General features: G+C 40.6%; 1 protein-coding gene across 5 annotated transcripts in view; it reads right to left on the reverse strand.

Moving 5' to 3' along the window:
• The window catches only part of INSC (INSC spindle orientation adaptor protein), a 289,967-nt gene that overhangs the window by 33,973 nt on the left and 233,746 nt on the right, over nt 1-22,248 (reverse strand). For all 5 annotated transcript variants that reach the window (XM_019477191.2, XM_019477192.2, XM_019477193.2 and 2 more), the window contains 2 exons: nt 6,389-6,560; nt 3,679-3,857 (listed from right to left, as the gene is read on the reverse strand). In XM_019477191.2, coding sequence (XP_019332736.2) covers nt 3,679-3,857; nt 6,389-6,560 — 351 coding nt within the window. The remainder of the gene's footprint in view (nt 1-3,678; nt 3,858-6,388; nt 6,561-22,248) is intronic.

Raw genomic sequence — 22,248 nt, forward strand, 5'->3', positions numbered from 1 at the left:
CCAGGCAGAGTGGGCAGGGTCATGCTCAGTTGGGCAGATCAGCAAGAAGCCCATGGTCCGGCCATGCTCAGGTGGGCAGATGGAATGGGGCCACAGGCAGGTGGGGAGCAGTGTTCAGGAGCAGGACAGGCAGGCGGGAGCCAGGACCAGGGCTTGGATCCCAACACGGTGACAGTACAGGGCCCAGGGCAGAGCCACAGTTTGTTGCCCGCGTGTCCCTATCTGTAGAACTGGTGCCTACTCGAGAGGGGTTGATTTGGATTACATTTTGTGACAAAGGCATTTAAGGTTTACCTGAATCCCATTTAGTTGACTGATTTGGATTTGTCTATTAGTTTTTTGTCACTGGAGGAGATTCACACTGAACAATAACAGCTTTCTTGCAAGAGTGTTCTAGATGGAGATGCTGAGGTACAGGAATGTTACAAGGTCACATAAGTAATTGCCCAAGGTCACCTAAGTAATTTGTTCATAACAAGTGTTTGGCACAAGATAGAGATAGCACTCAGAGCTTCATACTTCAGATATTTGGCCACAAGAAAACCCCTTCCTCTACAGCAGGGGTTGCCAGCCTCAGGCATGGGCAGCCTCTATGTGTGGCATGCAGCAGATCAGGGAAGGGGCAGACAGCACAGTAACACAGGGTGGGAAGCAGAAAATAGAGCACAGAGTAGGGAGCAGAAAGCAGAACAACAGGATAGATATTGGAAAGGGACCAGAGTTGCACTCTGGGAAGTTGCATGGCTAATTTGTGGAACACTCGGCAAAAAGGTTAGCCCCCACTGGTCTAAGGTATACTATTGATCTTCTTTGAGTCCACTACAGGAAATAATAATAATAAAAAAAATCAAGAGTGACACCACAAGAGTAACATAATTATAGATAGTAGGTAGACCTCTATTAGAAAGATTGCTTTATTTAAATTTATCTACCTTTTGGAAGCCACCAACATTATGTTTGAGGAACTACTGTATAGTACTTTATTGCAATTAGATTATCTCTGATTTACTTATGGCAACGTGACTTTTGATATCAATGCTATTCCTATATCATTGCTTATTTAATCACTTAAACATAGGCTATATTTTGACTCTAGCATTACTAAACCACCTATTTTATTGACAGAGCTGACTCAATCTTTCAAAAAGAATATTTGTCCATTAAAAACAGGCCTAGTGGCAATAGCAAATTTAAAAAAAAAGATACTCCATGAATCATTTTCCAAAACACTATTAACTCTGATATGCATAACAATTATCATGGAACCACATCCACTGACTACCTGGCAAATGATGGAATATCCAAATAAGTTATCTTATATATTATGTGTGTAAAAACAAAATTAAATGATGAGTTTTCAAAATCCATATATCGAAAGTGTAATACCTTTACAAACAGATAATATGTTTATATTTTTGTAATGGCATCTATTTTCTGATCACCACAGCAACTGGGCACACATTCCAAACAACACACTAGCTATCAAAGTAGACAAAATGCAGGTACACATTCACCTTTCTGCAATGTTGTAACCATCACCACTGTAAGATAACTTCTTGAATCAAATCTTGTTCAGAATCTATGGCTGAAGAAAGCTACAAATGGCAGGTAGAAATGGCTGGGGAGGAAGAGAGCCCATGCAGTGGCAGAAAGTCATCATGTAGGTAGCCCAATTCTCTCCTGATTCCTTAAGGGCTCAGATCTCTGGGATCACCATAATTTCAGGGATGGCTCTGCTGCATGATTTGTGATATGCAGTGATAGGGACTTCAGCAGAATAACTGGGATGAACCCACCACCATCATAAGGACTTTATCGAGGATTAGCCACTTTAGCTCTCTGTCCTAGGTTTTCCTTATAGAAAGGTTGAAACAGCCCAGAACTACCAGAACTGGCTACAGTACTGTGATGAAGGGAAATAATGAGCCCTGAATACCCAGAAAACAGCACAGAGTAACCACAATATAAGGCCTCAAGTCCTATAAAAATAATCATTAAAAGGATTTTTATGTTCCTAAAACTTCTTGGCCAGCAGCACTCACATTTTTTTTAAATTAAGGTCAGCAGCATTCAAGCATTCACTGGGCACCACACAGAAGCATACAGGCAGCAGGATGATCTTTAATTACAAAATCTACTGCTATATTGGTAAAAATAACAATGAAACTAGACACCATCTCATTTCTACCTACATACCAACCCTTCTTGAGCATCGTCACTTTGCTTCCTGGCTCTTCCTGATTACTGTGGGCCAGATTCCTCCGTTTTGTGGAAAAATCTGCCAGTCAGAAGTTTCCTGTTACTTTAATTAACAAAATATCCTGCAAGACAGGCTAGGAAAGTTCAGGAGATTGAGACAGCCAATTGGCTGATATAATAATAAGCCATTTGCTATGCTTTCATACATACTCACACCCCAGAATAAAATATGTGCCTTATTTACAAAAGGCAGAATAAAGGGGAAAAAAGATTTTTTCTTGTAGTAAGTAAATGAGTAGAAGCAACTAGTTCTCTGTTCTGCTCCCTGTGGATTACATACACGTGAACCTTATGTACCATAAACTCATGTTAACATATTTCCTTATACATAATGCATAAGTCCAATTTCTAGCAACTGGTTTTTGGAAAAAAGGTTTGTGTTGGATGCTAGAAAATATGGTACTTTAACAGCTCTCTTGCTCCTCTAAAGAAGCTCTTCTTGCTCCAAAAGTGAACTGTAAAACGAATTACAAATCCAAATTTAAAAAGAATTGTAAATTTACCATACAATTCAAAGGAAGAAAAATTAGGCTCGCTTTCACAGAGAAGAAAGTGACCAAAAATGACAGAGAATATGAAAAAATAGAGAACGAGCCTAAAGAATGATATGAACTAAACACCATGGCCAAGATAGTGTGTTGCACAGAAGGAGGTAACATTTTCTATTTTATAACATTTTTGTCTCACTATCTCTAACTCTAGGAGACAGATGAGGACAGAAAGGGCCCTGGGCACAAGTTATCACAGCCTCAGTGATAATCTCCTTCATCAGAGTATCTCCTTAGGAACTATTCTACCAAAAAAGTTAGCTAGCGAACGCTGCACTCCTGTTTTATCATGCCTGATATGTTCAAGCATGCCCTTGGGCTGGGTGAGAGTAGTAACAGTTTGGCAGTATGTCACCCCAAATTTTTAAACAGATGTTTAGTCGGGACTAGATGATCCACACATCTGTGTGTAGCTATTTATAGCTGCAATATGCTTGAGGATTGTAGCCATAACTAGCTACATACAGATGCAAAGATCATCTGTGTCTAAAAATCAGCCTGTGAGCTTAAGGAAACTTTATAGAATTTTCTAACAATCAACATTTTCTTAAATTTAAGTACATGTTTCATCCCAGACAAAGGATTCTGACTCCTGTGAGAACTAAAATATATACCTCCAAATATAAAACTTTGGTTTTGGTAAGAGCTATGTTAAATATCACTCAGGTTTAAAAGATACAAACATACATAGAAGAAAGCAGGCATATTTGGGAAGAGACCATGCATGCAAAATATGGGCCAAATTAAATTTGAAACATGTAAAAAAAACTGGAGATAAGAACTGAAACTGTTGTGCCACTTCAAGTATAAGTGACTTTCACTGGTTGCTATGGGCCTGATGAACATAACAGCTTGTTCAGAAACAACTCACCTGATCTCGAGAATATGGGGTATCCACTATTTGCCTGTCTGAACAAGCTGCAAGAAGAATCTTCATAGCATTCAACTGAAGCAGCATCTCACAAGCCATTGTGTCAAAAAATGTAATATTGGCAAGTGCCGCCGAAGCTAAGAGGAAAACTTCACCAGATGAGGCCTCTTGGCACAATTCTAGAAATGCAGAAAATATTGATTAAAAGAAATCATTCACTCTTCCAATCTGAAAAGCTTCATGCATGAGTTAAATATTGATCTGAAGTTGCATGCAAATTTTCCCTTTTGTCAATGTAAATTAGGAATGTTAGTTTTTGTGACTAACATCACAACAGCAAAATGCCTAGACAAAAAAGGCAAAAACCAAAAAGAATTATCATAAGAATAATAATATTTAACAATGATAGAGCCTTTTATTTTTTCATAGTGCTTTATAAATATTCATTATGAATTGAAGGCATTTCCAAGAGAGCCAGTGCCTGTGCTGGAACCAGTCTTACTTGGGGTTCTGGGGGCCTTCCAGGACCGCAGCGGCACTGATCTAGCTGCATGGAGTGTGGCCAGCACCCACAGTATAGCTCTGGACAGACAGGTTCCATTTCTGGTGGTGCATGCTGCTGCTGCATGTGCCACGCTGCTTTTTGTGGTGGGGTGGGGGGTTTTTTGATACCGGAACATACCGGTACCAAATTTAGCGCCGCTCTGCAAATTTGCAGCATGGCACACAGTTGTACATTCACCGTGTGAGGTTTGCAGAGCCGCAAACCTCATGTGTGCGCTCGTCTGGACACGCCCTAACTAAAAGGAGATAAAGTATTCGGATGAACAAAGTGAACTGGTCCATGGCAGTGATACTATTTCACTATCTCTAAAGCTTCTTCTTTAAAATCAAAATCATTCTGTATAATTTATTTCTTTTTCAGTTCTCTTTAAAAAAAAAAAAGTTGTGTGCGTTTTTCTTAAGCACAACTATTATCATCATCACTTGTATCTTAATTCCTGTACACATTTATTTTAACTAATGTCTGAGTCACTGGCAATCTGATTTCCAAGTGTTTTAAAAATTAAGCTTATTAAAAAAGCAATTCAATTACTCATATATATCTCATCAAGCCCTCTGATATATAAGGAAATTGGTGACTGATTTGTAAAAAGGCTTTCCCAGTGTTACAATGATTCTCTTTCTAAGTTATATACTGCTGAGCACAGGCACTTATTATCAACAGTGCTTCATCTGGTGTCTTGATAGAGACAATACAGAAAATACCCTGCTTCTCAGTGACCCTGCCCACAGGATGACAGGGTGTTGCTGTACTGCAGACTGCACTGTAGTATAGAGCAGTCTATGAAAAACAGCCTACTTATAATAGCAATGAGCAGAATGAGACATTATTTACCATGTGAGCAAACAGGGAAATGTCAGGATACAGCAGATTTGGGGTTGGGCAGAAATTTCAACTCATGTCAGATTGGCAAAGAAACAATGGAGTTTTTCTTATTCCCTGTAGCAGACGATCCCTGCCCCATTCTAAGATCATCTGGACGTTTTCTATTTAATCAATCCATTCCATTGTACCAGCTTCCCCTGTCCTTTTCTCTGCTAAAATATATATTTTAATCTCAGGAGGACTGAAATGGTTTGGTCTAACTGAAGGCATTGGGCTCAGGATAAAGGTTAGCTTCGTGAAATTCATCTGGATGCGATTTACAGGTGGTCAGGCAAGATGATCCTTAAACCACATGAAGGACTGAATTTGGGGGGAAACGTGTTTGAAAAGGCTAGAATGCTGTGTTAGGCTGGAACACAATATTAGAAATGACAGATTCCTTTATCCAGCAATGACCACAAGCAAACACAATGATGCTTCGAATTATTGAGACTACCTTCTTAATTTACAAGAAAATCCTTCCTGACCTGGTTTAAAGAACACCCCAAACTTATGCTATAGTATTAAATTGTTGATTCATTGCAGTGTGCTTTTTGTCTTTGCATTCCATCTCATCTTTCCATGGACTGCAGGCCTACAGAAAAGGCCAGAATTTTTCCATAAAACCAATGGATTACATAGTACTTTTCTTGTAAAGCATCATACACATGCAGAAAAAATAATGGGCTTGTTTTTCCATTCATTCACATCAGTCTTACACTTACTTTGGTCTATTAATTTGGTCATAATGGAGTTATGATTTATATCATTATATGCAAGATGATAAGAAGGCCCAACTTGTAGTTAAGATTTTAGTTCACTATTGTCACAAACATACCTACATTTTGTTGGAGTTTTGACCATACAATGAAGATCATTGGAACCAGTGCAGTATTTACAGCTTCAGGAGTTAAAATTACTCAGCTACATGAGATGCTGACTGTGCAGTAGCTTGTTACTACTGCTTAGTAGTATCACATGGCACAAAGCCATTTGGGGACACTACTGCACAGTAACTGGAGTTACTGTGCAGTTATTTAGTACTTATGTATGCAAGTACTAAATAACTGCGCAGTAACAATTGCACAATCAGCGTCTTGTGTAGATGCAGTCACTATATAGAGATTTGTATTGGGGAACATTATACTTGCAAATGGAAAGAAAGGCATATGCCCTTCAGGACATATTGTAAATGGCAGGAAATATTTCAACAAAACCTCACTTTCCCCCTAATTCCAGTCATGCTAATAAAAGAGATTGAAACAAATCTCTAGTACTTACTGACAAGTGCTGTTACAATTTCCTCCATGTTTTCTAGAAAGCTACCAAGATGCTGAGTGAAAGTGAGATGTGGCGATGTGATCTGTGCTATCACTGCTGCTGCTTCTGCATGAGTGGCTTCTGAATGGGTACTATCAGTGAGAATGTCAGCCAAACACAGTATCCCATCAACCTATGGGGAAACAATTAGATACACATTAACCACTAAAACGAATGTTTTCCCAGCTAAATTAAAGTTTACAAGCATACTGGTATATTGTGTAATACTTATATATTACAGAACTATTTAAAAAAATTACCTAAACCTTTAGGCTAGGGACAGACATTCAAAAAGCCTGAACCTGAATTGATTAAATCTTTGCAGGTTAGTCTAACCTGACTAAGCTGAACCGATTTGAAACTGGACAGACATTCTCTCTGGACTGAGGATATGCAGGCACATGCCTGCAGTGACTCAAGCTAGAAGCCGGGGCGGGGGGGAGGGGGAGAGGGGGTGCTAGAGCAGTCCTCCCTTCCCTTCTGCAGAGAGCTGAGCTGAGGGGGGCATGGCCAGGCCCAGGCAGGACTCTCTCATTAGGAATGTCTGCCTGCACAGTCCCAGGCTTTTCCCCACTGGCTGCTCAGGAATGGGAGTGTTGCCAGCCACCAGTCCTGGGCTAGCACTTTGAGGCAAGTGGGGGGTGCGCAGTGCATGCATCTGATGATGATACAGAGCTTTTCAATCTCTCTACTTGCTTTGTCATACTGTCTGCTGCAAACTGACAGACAAGCAAACTAGCCAGGGGGCTGATAAGTCTTTATCAACCAATTAGCAAAACAATAGCCTCTCTCCACATTACTTCAAATTTCTTAAACAGCTTACTGGCCCATAGGCGACTCGTAGCAGGGGGCACGTGTCTCCCCCCCAAAAAGATTGGCTGCTGCCACCACTGGCTACTACAGGCAGTCGCCGCTCACCACATCACCCCCCACTCCCCAGTTGCCAGTGCTGCCATCAGCATCTGCAGGTGGGTTGCTGCTCACCACCACCGGCGTCTGCGGGCAGTCTCCGCTCACCACTCGCCACCCCCCTGCCCCACTGCCACCACTGCCACTGGCGTCTGCAAGCAGTCCCCACTCACCACACTACCCCCATGCTGCCACCGGCATCTGCAGGTGATCCTGAGAAATTTGTATAATTTAATTTATCAAGAAGTGTCTAAAACTGAAAAGAAGCCCTTGTTTTACAAAATATGAGAAAGTATCTAACTCTGCAAAAGGATAGCAAGGATGCCTACCAGGTACAAGAGCGCGATTCAAGGACAGGAGCAGCTTCTGGGAAACCTCTGTGGATTAGTCTAAGGCACACCCTCAAAGACTCTTAGTCCAGGAAGCTGTTCTCCAGAGTGTGTTCTCCCTATCTACATAAGGTTCCTTAAATCTTACATCTTCTTTATATCCTGTCATTTATTTCTAAATGGTTTGTTTAAAGCGTCTCCTTTTACCATTTTAGTTATTTATTAATATATACAATGCCGAGTTATCTTTATTAAAATATCCTCTGTGTGACAAATTAACTTGTTTGATATACGCTAGCAATTACCATATTCTACAAGAAGTGCTGTCAGATTCATGGGAATAGGAATTGCCATCATTAAGATTGATCATTCAAATACACTTTTTAAGGGCAATAAAAATGTACATTGGATCCATATTGCTACTAAAAATACAAAGGAAATAACACCTCTATTTTTTTACAGAATACAGATAGTATTTAGAGGAGATGCTTCAAAACTGGCAAGAAGAGAGAGAATAAATTTTCAGTTTTAAACTTTTTTTTGACAAGCTTTCAACATTTATCTACCTACAGCAAGAAATTTCCTTCTAGTTAAGGCAGAGGTCTACAGATGAAACATGTGATTCATATAATTCATTTGGCTTTAAGTTATATTAATAGATCTTTGTGTCAAAAATTAATATATATCTTCACAAACCAGATTTAGTAGCCAATGTACATTAGTTGCCATCGTAAAGAACCCCACAACTTTGTCACCTTGAAACCCTCCCACATCAAACACTGTATGGGCCCCAAAGGAAGCTAATAGCAATGGTCAGTACAAAAAAAACTACCTCTATTTCAAGACATCAAAAGTATTGCAAAAGGATCTAGCTCAGGGGTTTGGTAACCCAGCCATTCTCTTCATTAATTCAAACTCTATGTAGGTCAACAGTGACCAAGGTAATCAACTGTTGACTGTTATTCCCTAGTCCACACAAAATTACGTGAGTCCAGTTTTACATAGGAAGAAATCCGTATCATTAAGGGTCACCAAGATGTCTGGTATCCTTATCAGCAGCTTGAGCACATGGGCCCAAAACCGGAGAGTGAACCTACTACTGAGACCTTCTACTGAGAACCCAAAACCTTCTTATTTAGACAGTTTTTTTTAACAGGTGGGATTAAGTATTGAGCTATTGTTTGGAAAACTGTTTTATCGTTTACCATTTTATTTAATTTCTTATCTGGTTTTATGGCATGACTAGTCTTTATTGCAAGCCACCTGAGCTTTTTTTGGCTAGGATAGCATATAAAGCACATAAAAATAAATACTAAATAATACTCCTTTGTTATTCTTACTTATTTTAGTGAATAAAAGATTTTAAATTACTGTGGTTTCCACTTTTCCGAGAACAAAGTTCATAAAAATTATATATAGACACAGACACACACTCAGATAGTTTGGCATCTTAGAATCTGCATAATAAAGCAGTTTGAAATTCGTTCAAAAACCAGGCTCAAAACACTTAATCGTCTTGCACAAATGTAATTTTGAAATACATTAGAAATGGACATAAAAATTCTGCTTAGAACAGGGCTATCCAACTAGTGGCCTGAGGGGTAAATCTGCACCCTTGTGCTCCCACCCAGTCTCTGCTCCTCCTGCCACTTGAGCTGCAGAAGTAACCGGGGGGTGCTGGACTTCCTTTCCTTCCTCCAGCTTTTGTTTCCTGCTCCTGCCCCAAGGGGTGGTACAGTGCAGCCTGTGGAGTCATGGAGCCCACAGCATAGTAGAGCAGGGGATCGCATGGCCATGGAGCTGAGATGGAGGCTGCCTGTGCATGCTGTGGAGCAGGACACCCATATACATGGTGAAGCAGCACCCAGCCACTTGAAAACTGAACAGCATCTATGGATATAAATATATGTGTAAAAATGCAATATATTCATATGTAGCAAACATTTAACTCCATCAGAAAATTTATTTTCAGCACTGAGAACAGAGACTGGCAAGTCATTAATGGCACAATCATGCAGGAGTTACCAGATAGCTCCATTCATGAGATAACACACAATATACAGACAATTAGAATTTAATAAATAAGAATTTTATCAAGGAATTCTGGCCATTAAACCTCTCAAAAACCAGAGACAGAAAAACATCTTTTCTTAATGTTTATTATAAGTTCTTAAAAATTGGAAAATAACAGATAACCAAAATGTTCCATCAATGAATATTAACTTAAAAGACAAACTTTGAACATTCAAATTTTAAAATTTTGGCTAAATGTAGCAAAAGATCATTGCTAAAGTTATTTCTGTATACTGTTCATTGAACATATAAAGAAATATGCATTACTATTAACTATAAATCTCTCTCATGAAGCACTCTGAATAAAAAAAATACTTTTTACATCAAGCTATCACACTATAAAGCAGAGTTTCAGCACACATGAAGCTAACCTGTCAAGGTTTTAATTTTCAACCCTCCCCCATCCATTTTGGGAAACTAAATTCTACCTCATCACCTGTAGCTGTCTAGAACTTCAGTGGTACCTGCCTTTGCTCTTGCTATTGTGAAATTTTCAAATGTCATCTTTTTGAACCAAACAACTGTAGGTGGGTTTCAATTACCCAGATGGGTAGACAGCATATAGTAGGTTTTTTCTCTTTATTCTCACTACTTTGAAGGAGCAGAAAGGGGAATATAATTTTCTAAATCCATTTGAGTTTACAATGAAAGCATGGCCACACATACCACAAGGACTGACAAGTCCAGGTCTTCCAAAAGAATATGCGATAGTCATCAGGGAAGAGCAAGGCTTTTTATATGACAGTCTTCTACTTGTTTAACAAATAAGTGGCTGACAAGTCTCAAGCCAGGAACACAGGAATTCTCCTGTTATTTTATATTTCACCCCAAGTCTTTCATAGAATTATATAAAATTAGGTTGAAAGGGACCTCAGGAGGTCATTTAGTCCAACCTCCTGTTCAAAGCAGGACTATTCCCAACTAAATCATTCCAGCCAGGGCTTAGTCAAACTGGGCCCTAAAACCTCCAAGGATGCAGATTATACCACTTTTCTAGGTAACTTGTTCCAGTGCTTCACCACCCCCCTAGTGAGAAAGTTTTTCCTAATACCCAACTTAAACCTCTCTTGCTGTAACTTAAGACCACTGCTCCTTGTTGTGTCATCTGTCACCACTAAGAACAGTCTAGCTCTATCCTCTTTGGAACCACCCTTCAGGTAGTTAAAGGCTGCTATCAAATTGCCTCTTAGTCTTCTCTTCTACAAATTAAATAAACCCAGTTCCCTCAGACTTTCCTCATAAATCATGTGCCCCAGCCCCTGAACCATTTTTGTTGCTCTCCACTGTACTCTCTCCAACTTCCCCACCTCCTTTCTGTAGTGAGGGGCCCAAAACTGGACACAGTACTCCAGATGTGACCTCACCAGTGCAAAATAGAGCAGAATAATTAGCAGAATAATTACTTCCCTTGATCTTCTGGCAACACTTCTACTAATGCAGCCCAGTATGCTGTTAGCATTCTTGGCTACAAAGGCACACTGCTGACTCATATCCAGCTCATTGTCCACTATAACTCCAGGTTCTTTTCTGCAGAGCTGCTGCTTAGTCAGTCAGTCCCAAGGCTGTAGCAGTACATGGGATTCTTCTGTCCTAAATGCAGGAATTTGCACTTGTTCTTGTTGAACCTCATGAGATTTCTTTTGGCACAATTCTCCAATTTGTCTAAATCACTCTGAATCCTAGCCCTACCCTCCAGTGTATCTGCTACACCGACAGCTTGGTGTCATCTGCGATCTTGTTGATGGCACACTCCAACCCATGTTCCAGGCCATTAATGAAGATATTGAACAAAACCAGCCCCAGGACAGACCCCTGTGGCACTCCATTTGATACTGGCTACCAGCTAGACATTGAGCCATTGATTACTACCCACTGAGCCTGATAATTCAGCCAGCTTTCTATCCACTTTATAGTCCATTAATCCAACCCATACTACCTCAGCTTGCTTGCAAGAATGTTGGAGGAGACCATATCTAAAGCACTGCTAAAGTCCAGGTATATTAAGTACACTGCTTTCCCCACATCCACAGATCCAGTTATCTCATCATACAAGGCAATCAGGTTGGTCAGGCATGATTTGCCCTTGGTGAATCCATGCTGACTCTTCCTGATCACCTATATGCTCTGTGATTTTTCCAGGGTGAGACTGACTGATCTATAATTCCCTGGATTTTTCCCTGGTGAGACTGACTGATCTATAATTCCCTGGATTTTCCTTCTTCCCTTTCTTAAAGACGGGCACTATAGTTGCCCTTTTCCAATCATCTGGTACCTTCCCTAATTGCCACGAGTTTTCAACGATCATGGTCAGTGGCTCTGCAATCACATCAGCCAACTCCCTCAACACCCCTGCATGCATTGTATCTGGCCCCATGGACTTTTACACATCTGGCTTTTCTAAATAGTCCCTAATCTGTTCTTTCAGCACAGAGGGCTGCTGGCTCCTCCCCAAACTGTGCTGCCCAGTGCAATAGTCTGGGAGCTGACCTTGCCCGTGAAGACTGGGTAAAAAAAAAAGCATTGAGTACTTAAGCCTTTTCCTTATCATATGTCACTAGGTTGCCTCCCCATTCAGTACAGGACTCGCACTTTCCCTGACTATCCTCTTGTTGCTAACATACTTGTAAAAAACCTTCTTCTTACCCTTCACATCCCTTGATAGCTGCAACTCCAATTGAGCTTTGGTTTCCCTGACTTCATCCCTGCATGCCAAAGCAATATTCTTATACTTCTCCCAAGTTCTTCATCCAAGTTTCCACTTCTTGTAAGTTTCCTTTTCGTGTTTAAGCTCACCAAACAGTTCTCTGCTAAGCCAAGTGGGTTGCTTGCCACATTTGCTATTCTTCCTGCACATTGGGATGGTTTGTTCCTGTGCCCTCAGTAAGGTTTCTTTAAAATACAACCATCTTTCCTGGACTCCTTTTCCCCTCAGATTAGCCTCCCAGGGGATCCTTCCCATTAGTTCCCTGAGGCTGTCAAAGTCTGCTTTTCTGAAATTTAGGGTCCATACTCTGCTGCCCTCTTCTTTTCCTTTTGTCAGGATCCTGAGCTCAATCATCTCATGGTCACTGCTGCCCAACTTGCCATCAACTTTTGCATCCACCACCAATTCTTCCCTGTTTATGAGCAGTAGGTAAAGAAGAGCATGGCCTCTAGTTGTTCTCTCCAACACTTGCACTAGGAAGTTGTCGCCAATGCTCTCCAACAACTTCCTGGATTTCCTGTGCACTTCTGCATTGCCCTACCAGAAGATGTCAGGGTGACTGAAGTCCCCATTGAGAACCAGGGCCTATGGAAACTTCTGCTAGGTGTCTGAAGAAAGCCTCATCTACCTCATCCTCCTGGTCAGGTGGTCTATAGCACCCACCACAACATCACCCTTGTTGCTCTCGCCTCTAACCTTAACCCATAGACTTTCAACAGGCCTATCTCCAGTTTCATACTGGAGCTCTGAGCAGTCATACAGCTCTTTTACATACCGCATAACTCCTCCTCTTCCCCCCAGCCTGTCCTTCCTGAACAGTTTGTACCCATCCATGACAGTGCTCCAGTCATGTAAACGAATCTACCAAGTCTCTGTTATTCCAGCCACATCATAGTTCCTTGGCTGTGCGAGGACTCCCAGTTATTCCTGCTTGTTTACCAGGCCCTGTGCATTCATGCACAGACACCTGAGGTGACTAGCTGCCCTAATTTCACACCTGGGGCAATACCACAACTATTATAAAACACAATTTGGCATACTTAATTCTCCCATGACTAAGACAGAACCTTGCATCTTTGTCTTCTCTTGAAGGCTCCTTTTGATCCTAACAGTAGGCTCCATGTAACTACACTTGATTACTATGCCATTACTACACTATATACCATGAGTTTTCTTGGAAGAATAGTCCAATTCAACTTTACCAGAAGCTGGGCCTGTGATTTGATAAAGTCTAAAGATGAGTATTTCAAAGCTGAGGATGAAATCACTAATCTATCCACAAGGAAATTATTTACTTAGCAATATAAAACCTTGGTCATCTCATCTAACATGTCTTGGACCCCAAAATTCTCTGGCGATTTCCACATTGCATATACTTGTCTGAAATCAGTGTAAAAGTAATCTGTATGAATAAGAATTCTGATGGAGGGGGGAGGGGGAGAGGGGTCACACAACCTTCTTCACCCTCTTAGTGACTTTTATTTGATACTCTTAATTTGCTGTGTTTGAAAATGGGGACTCTGTTAAAAAATTACTTAACAGCAAGAGAAACCTGAGATGGATGCATCCTGTTTGGCAAACAAATTGCAAAGCCTAGTGTTTCCAGCTCATAAAAGCCAGTAGTCAGTTTTACCCCTTAATTTTTCTCAAGGATGAAATCCCCCAACCAACTCAAGCTAAAATCAGCTGTATGCTGTTTAGGTTTCCATCTAGCCCCCCCCCCCCCCCCCCAAATAAATAAAATTAACAAAAGAAACCCGGCTTCAACAGGTAACCCCATTTATAAGTGCCCAATAATAAATTTAAAGAACCAGAAGAACAATCTAATAAAAGCACTTTAACATCCCAAAAGAAACTGCTGTTCAAAGCATTTATATAATTAGCTTTCACACTGAAAGGAACTTTGGATGGCTGCCCTGTTTTCTTTTTAATTCTGATTAAGTAATCAGCTAAATGTCAAATCTGTTCATCACCTTGGCAGTACAAAAGAATGGGTCAGCTGGATAATGCAAACAAAGGAATTCTATGAATGCAACAAGATTCTGCAGATTCTGCATTTGAGGAATGTTATTTTTTTTAATGCTTTATTACTGATCTTCCAATATTGATAACTGGAAAAATACCAGGACCTTACACTCAACTGGTGTGACAGATAGACACATGACCAGTTTAATTCATGTATAATGTTTTCTGGAAGGAAATGGTTCTTGTTCATCACAACACAAATGCAAAAAAAAAACCCTAGGGAAGCCTTCTCCTCTTTTCTGTATACCTGTTCATTCACTCAGAAATGCTAAACAAGAGTAGGCATCACTCAGGTTAAACCCTGGCACCTAATGAAGTAACTGGTACAGAACTTCTGTGTGTAATAGAAAACAACATACTACCTACCACGGGCAAAAATATTCTCTTGTATTTATTACAATCCACCCTGGAAAACTACATCCTTGCCACCTTAGAAACCACCTTCAAGTTTCCGTCCCAACAACCCTGGAACGGGCGTTTTCCAATAAATTAGTGATTCTCAACTAGGCTAGGGACAGAAGTTACACAGAAACTGGTTTAAGGCTTCAGAAACTAATATAAGCCTGTAAAAGAACAGAACAGAAGCTCTGTGTACATCAACCAGTTTCAAAATGGCGAAAACTGATTTAAGATAAACCTAGTTGAATGTAGTATCAGACTTAACTGATTTGGGTCAAACCGGTTTATGAAACTTCCGTCCCAGACCCCTTCCTGGTTCAAGTTAAATCACAGTCCCCCAGCATAGGCTGTGTGCTTACTTCCTCTTCCTACTGCCCCTGAGATCTCTGGGATTTGCAGTCCAGACCCACAACAGTAGGACTCTGCAGCATTGCTCATCACTTCCTCTTCCTACTTCCAGGTAACTCTGGGATTTCTAGTCCATGATCACAGCTAGCAGGACTCCATAGGGTTGTTCCCTTCTGTTCAATACATGCTCGCTTCAGAGAAAGGACTATTCTTGTTCAAGCTTTTATGAATTCAATGCCACTACCTTTTTCCCTACCCATCCCCTCCTCAGCCTGGCAGGCAGTGCCCCTTCAAAGGCAGACCCTCCAGCTAGCTCTGGGTTGGGGCTTGGCCACACCCACTCCACTGGAGCAGGGAAGTGGGGAAAGCCTTGGAGCTGGCAGGCTGGGAAGTGTGCTCTAGCACCCCCCAGCTTCTGGCTCGACCCACTGAAGGCATGCACCTGCATTTCCTGAGTCAAAAGTGAATGTCTGTTCATTTGCTTGCTGATTCAATCTCTGCAGCTTAGACTAACCTGAAAAAACTAAACTGATTCAGCTTTGAGCTTTTTGACGGTCTGTACTTAGCCCAAGGTTGCTGTAGTACTCTGGGGTGCTAAAGATCCTGTCAGAAGTGAAACGGAGTGCTGCACAATGTTAATGCTCTTAGGTTTGCAAACATGATTCACAAGATAAACCCAGAGTTTTCACACAGGAATCCATTGTGGTCTTCTAAGTTCTTTGCAACAGAAGAATTGCTTTTTTTTTTTTACTACAAAAAAATAGTAAGAGTGAAAAGAACTGGCGTTTTCTGAGGGATGCCTCAAGTCGAAAAAGGTTGAGAAGTACTGCAATACACTGACTACCTCACACTATCTTCCTTGTCTCTCATTAACAATTAATTGATCCAACAGAACATATTCAGCATTGCCTCCTTCCCACTCCCTGACTTGAATTCCCAGTATGATCTACCTCCTCATGGTCCCTGATTTGAGAAGTAGGGAAAAGAACCTTAGCAGGTATCTACTGCCTTCCCTCTAGCTGTCAATTCTCCAGGGATTGCCAGCAGTTCATGGCTGAGTTCTGCAGAGCAGCAGTAGTTTACAAAATATCTTCCCTGCACTCAAGGAAACAAGAGGCACAACAGCCTCCCTAAAAAAAACAAGGCTTGCTCCACTAATGAAAGCAACAACGTTCCAAAAGGAAACCATAAGGACTGTAAAATCATCAAATCATTACAGGTTGTCCCTTCCTCTCAAAAGGGATGAGAGTGAAGAGTGGACCTGAATGAGTGAAAGAAAAAGGACAGTGAAATTAGGAACAAAAAAAGCAAAAAAAAGCAATGAGGAAGAGAAGGACACACATCTCGAATTGTTTCCTAGTCTTCTCAAAGTAATTCCTGCATAGTTTAAAGGTTTATAAAGGTTTATCCCACAGTACAACACTGAGACATCAGAGATGTGGATAACTTGGTGGGGGGAGTTGTTTTTTGTTTCCATATTTACTATGCACTGGCATTCAGTACCTGCAATTTGGAGCCAAAATGGACTAGTTAGGATCTATGGGTAATGAGATGAACAGTACAGTATTGGAGAAACTAAAAGGCAATGAATTCAGTATCAAAGTAGAATAGATGGGAGCTGCAAAGCTGGATAACAACCCAAACATGAACACACTAAAAAAAAACTGGGAGAAGGAGGGTAGGGAAGGAAAAATGATCACATTTTCTTTCATGCAGAAGAACCTTGCATTTGAATTGGTGGTTTTACCCTCTTGGAACAGACTGCGGGTCACTTTCCAGACTGCATTAAGGGACGCTTTGCTGTATTGCACCTTTGTTCAAAATGGCATCCAGTGGCGTATTATATATCCTTAGTTTGATCACTGGTTGTTTATAAGCTAACCCCTAATCATCCAGATGAAAACATCTCATGAACCATTTATTTTTTTAATTTAGCTTACCAGGTTTAGATGCTCACATCTATATTTTGCTTTCAATTTCCACATTAAAGTTAAGAGAAAAAGAAGGGAAAAAATCCAACTTGTACACTTACTTCCAAATTTCATATTTTAGTAGTTGCCATTCTGAAACATGCCAAATCCATTGTTTAGAACTGAAACAGCTCCACTGGCATTGACCAACAGAAGCTACAGCCCATTATGTTCAACTAAAAATTTACAGTAAAGACTAAATGCATTATTTATTTTATTCCATGTGTTTATCCTATTCTTACTGTAACCAGTACCACAGTTGTTGGCAGCAGCGGCAATCCCTCATGGTTGAGGATGATCAAAAAGCCTGCACGTGACTTGTTGTATGTGAGGAGGCCTTGCACACTGACAACCACACAGATCTTGGCAGAGGAGAAACCTGTGTCTAGTAGCAAGGAGATCCAAGACAACTGGGGTTACTCTTCCACTGCAGCCTTCACCCACCTTCACAGCCATTGAGAAGTATGCCTTCTGCATCCACCTGCTCCACTATTGAGGTCTTTGTATTGTGTTTGATGGCTCTCCATCTGATACCTCACCTGTGACCTTACTGCCATGGAGTACAAGACTCCTGATGGTATTGCTCTTAAGGTCATGCAAACCTCTCCACCTCATCAAGGTGGCAGTGCACAAAGAGGAGTACTACAGTGGTATGATCTATTGGTATAGACAAAGTTGCAATGGGTTTTATGGCTACTATTGTACAACAGCACTTACAGAATCCATTCCTTTTTATAATAGAGAATGGTACAGAACTGCATTTAAACTGAAAGGAAACAGTTCCAATGGATTTCAAATTGCTAGCAATTGCCATACATTCTGTTTCAATTGGCAGCAAATGGCTCCTCCATTCTGTTTTCAACAGCAGTCTGGAGTTTTAACCTTTCTTCCCTCAGAAGGCAGTTGTATTAATTAAGGGAGCGTTATCCAACTAGTGACCCATGGGTCACGTGCAAACCCCAACGGGTTAGCTTGTGGTGCCCAGACTCCCATCTGGATGCCACTCCCCTCTCACCCTTGGTGCTGCTGCCAGTGTCTCCAGGCTCCCCCTCCCTTTTCCAACTTCTGCTTCCTGCCCATAAGCCTGGGGCTGGATGGCCTGTGAGGTGATGGGAAACCACAGTGCAGCAACACCTCTGCAATGCAGCAGAAGTCGCCTGCCATGTGACACACCAAGGAAATCCAGCATGGCACATTCTGCAGCCCAAGACCCATGCAGCCCCCAGCAACTCAGAAGTTGGACAGCCCGGAGTTAAAGGATATTTTCCCCTTTGTTTTACTCAGCCAGGAATAGCTGTCAGAAAAGATCCCAGACATAGGAGAAGCAGACAGTGAAATGAAAGCTGCCTTTTAACATCTAGCACAAGAGGTACAGTTTCATTCAAAATGGCTGTACCTCTGCAGCAGATCTCAGAGTCATAGCAAGCGGGGGCGGGGGATCTCTAACAGCAAGTCTTTTATTTCCTTTTAGATTGTTTTTTTTTATTTTGAAGCAACTGTTAGTCTTTTTCTCTTAAGAACAGTAAGGAATAGGACAGTCAAGTCTTTTCCCATAGAAAGTATAAAGAAAGTAAGCACAGCAGTCACCTCATACTCCCTAACCTTCTGCTCATGAGTTCATTTAACACATAAGTTCATCCCTTAAATGGTGAAGATTAGAGAGTCTGAGGTGACTTCCATGATTATTTCCTTTATACTTTTTCTTTAGACTTGTTCCAGATAAAAGGACCCATAATCACTTGTATCACTATATTAGGCCCAAGTGCGTTTTTCTGTGGGGGTGAAAGAGAGAAGGCAAAACTCTGCAATGCTTATGTCGGGACTTTCTTTCTATTCCTCCCATCAAGGATAAAATGTGTGACAGAAAAAGCAGCCTCTTTAACCCCACAGATCCTAAATAAATAGTTTTGGACAGTGTTATCTCCTCTTTTTTGTTTCTGTGACCCTTCCTCTTTTCCAACCAAAAACTAAGCCTTTATTGACTAAGTACCTCTAACCTATAAAACATAAAAAGCTCAAGGCTGAATCAATTCAATCTTCTCAGGTTAGTCTATGCTGCATAGACTGAACTGATAAGCAAGTGAACAGACATCCACTTTTGATTTCAGAAATGTAGCCACATGCCTGCAGTGTCCCAGGCCAGAAGCCAGAGGGTGCTAGAGCATGTCTCCCTATTCAGCTGGAGCAGACAGCATGAGCCAAGGCTAGCCTGCCCACCCTGCAAGAAGGGGTTTGCAGGGGAGGTGTCAAGCATCCTGGGATGCTGGGGGACTGTGAGTTAACTTCAATCTGGAGTCACAAGACTTAATGTAGCTTCAGGCCATACAACATCCACTGACAGAACAGAAGAGAATGCCAAGGAAACAGACATCTGCCTTTCTTTGTTCCACCCACTGCAGAGCCCTGAATCCTGCAGTACAGCCACTGACCAGCTATCAGTTACAAGGAAGGGAGAAAATGACAGCATCCTAGATCCCCCGTCTACCCTACCTAGTCAGAATCTATCTGTATCACAGTTCCTTTTACATGACTAAGTACTTCTATATCTGGTATTACTTTTTTTTTTTTTGTAGAACTGGACATATAGTTTTAAATATAAAATGGAAGGAAAACTCTGCTTATGGAAAGGTATTTTAAAATGTTTCCCAGTTTGTAACTGGCATGAAGGAGCATTACTTTCATTTGCACATGAGGCAGCTGGGGATGAGATTCCCTCATACTACTTCAAGTATGATTGAACGCAAGGCACCTCTATTTATTTAGCCCTAAAACTTATGACTTAATAAACTGGTTTGCTTTTCAATGGTAGAAGTGTATTTCTATTTGTAGCTCTCTGATCCCTGCCTTAGAATTTCCACAAAGCATTGGTCTGTTTCTTTTAAATAATGAATAGGGTTTTATACTTTTTACTCTGGGTCTGAATTTCATTAAAATGACTGAGCAACATAAGATGAGGAAAACTGTCATATAATAATGATGAACAAGATGCTGGAACCTAAAATTTGGTGTTAAGCAAGAACTACAAATTAGCAGTTTCCACATAACCCTCATTTTTATTTACCCTGGGGGATCAGAGTCTAAGACAAAAACTACTCATATATACTCACAAGGTCTAGGGTCATGCATAGCAGGGCACTCTTGAAAATGAGATGTGTCTACTGGAAAACATGTTTCGATCATCTAGTTCTAAATAAATAATGTCATAGGCCCTTGATTGCATGAGGACATATCATCATACACCTGGTACCTGCCATTTAGGCATGAGAGCCTTATTTCAACACATTTGATTATCTTGGTATTATTTGTTCAATCTTTTGGAGTGACACTGTAGATTTTATGTTCAAACGTGTCTATCAATGCATTTTGTGGTTAAAACAATATTAACACACTCACACCACAATACTAGAGGACTCTTTTGGTGTATTACAATAATGAGAAAGCACCTGTAGCCGAAAAATAAGAATTAGACTTGGGTCATGACTACAGAAATACTCACTATCAATTAATTTAACTCTTCATATTCCCTTTTCTCTCAAAGAAAATATTTGGCAAGCATCTTTTCTGTAATGTTTAACCAATATCTCCATCTAGAGCCTGGCCATGTTCATCCAAATTTCAATTATGTTATCTAAGATCTTTGAATAATCTGACAAAATAGCTGCATATTCATATTAGTATAACTATGTCAACAACCTCTCTCTTTCTTACACTGAATTCAAGCCCTCTCACAGACTCACAAAAATAAATACAAGAAGTAAAAGTAGACAAGTGCATCTTTTATTCAGGCAGAGGTCTGATCAGTGACCTGATGCAGAATGTCTTACATTACAAAGCTTGTCTAACTTTATCCCAGCTGCAAAATTGGTCCAATAAAAGATATCAACCTAAGAAGTCCTTGCCTCTCACATAATTTCTGGACCATCACAGCTACAAAATCACTCGTACACTACCATCTTTTATTTGGAGCTTTATACCAAAGGGATTGTGGCAGGGAGCCGTGTTACTTTAGAAAAGGCACATTGCATATATGAAAGATGAAAAAACAGAGGGTGCTGTTCTGTTCACTACGAAGTTAAAAAAACTGACCCTGCAAATACATACATGGGAAATAGTGTACACAGCATATTTTCTTCCACAGCAATTGTCCACAAACCAATCCTGATTTCTACTTCTAGTAATGCCAAATGCCAAATTTCTAGTACGTTGACAAATGTTTTTCAACATCTTCTTCAAAGTGTTTCTCATTTCAATAATGGTACCCCTTTAATCCCCAAAAATTACCTGTGCTCTATATAAGTGTGATGCAATACCCTCTCTCACTTTTAATATTGAAAATTGTTTATAGCTTTAGTTTTGTGATTCTTTCTGAACAGCTCCATGTCTCGTTTTTTATGCCAAAGAAAGGAATCCCACAGCACCTTAAGTTTCCTGCATCGACCATACCTGGGGTCCCTCAATTTGGGCCTGTCATACATTTCATCCCATGTGGCCCACATGTCATGCGCTGCTTAAATGTATGTCCTCCTCACCTGAAGGCATTCCTGGAAGGCATGAAGGAGGTTCTACTAAAAACTTTTGTCTGGCACATAGATCAAAACCTAAATGCTATTTCTTAGAGAGCCTACGTGCAATAACTAGATACAGAGCAACAATCTGACATGTTCTTTAACTATGTGGAATCAGAAAAAATATATGCCTTAAACTTTGATTATTTTAGTTATAAGATGACATAACCACTTTTTGGAGAATTACTGGCTCTGTACAGTAGAACAGATAAGGGCAAGTGTTTGTTCTTTATAACTCCTCTGCAACTGCTTCGCTCACCGCGGCCTTGAAGGTAGCAAAAAGTATGTACAAAGTAGATTTCCAGGTGCAAGAAGGAGGTTTGTGAACTAACCTCGCCTCCCCCATTAGTTCCCATCCTGATTACAGCAAAAAAATAATGAAATAATATTATAGCCGCTTTTCATGCTAATTTCACTATATGATCACGTGAGTTGTAAGCGACTGTTAAAAAGTATATAAGCCTCCTGATTTTGCTCTTGGGGGGGGGGACCCCTTCCA

Source organism: Alligator mississippiensis, chromosome 2 (genome assembly GCF_030867095.1).
Source record: "Alligator mississippiensis isolate rAllMis1 chromosome 2, rAllMis1, whole genome shotgun sequence".
Lineage (NCBI taxonomy): Eukaryota > Metazoa > Chordata > Crocodylia > Alligatoridae > Alligator > Alligator mississippiensis.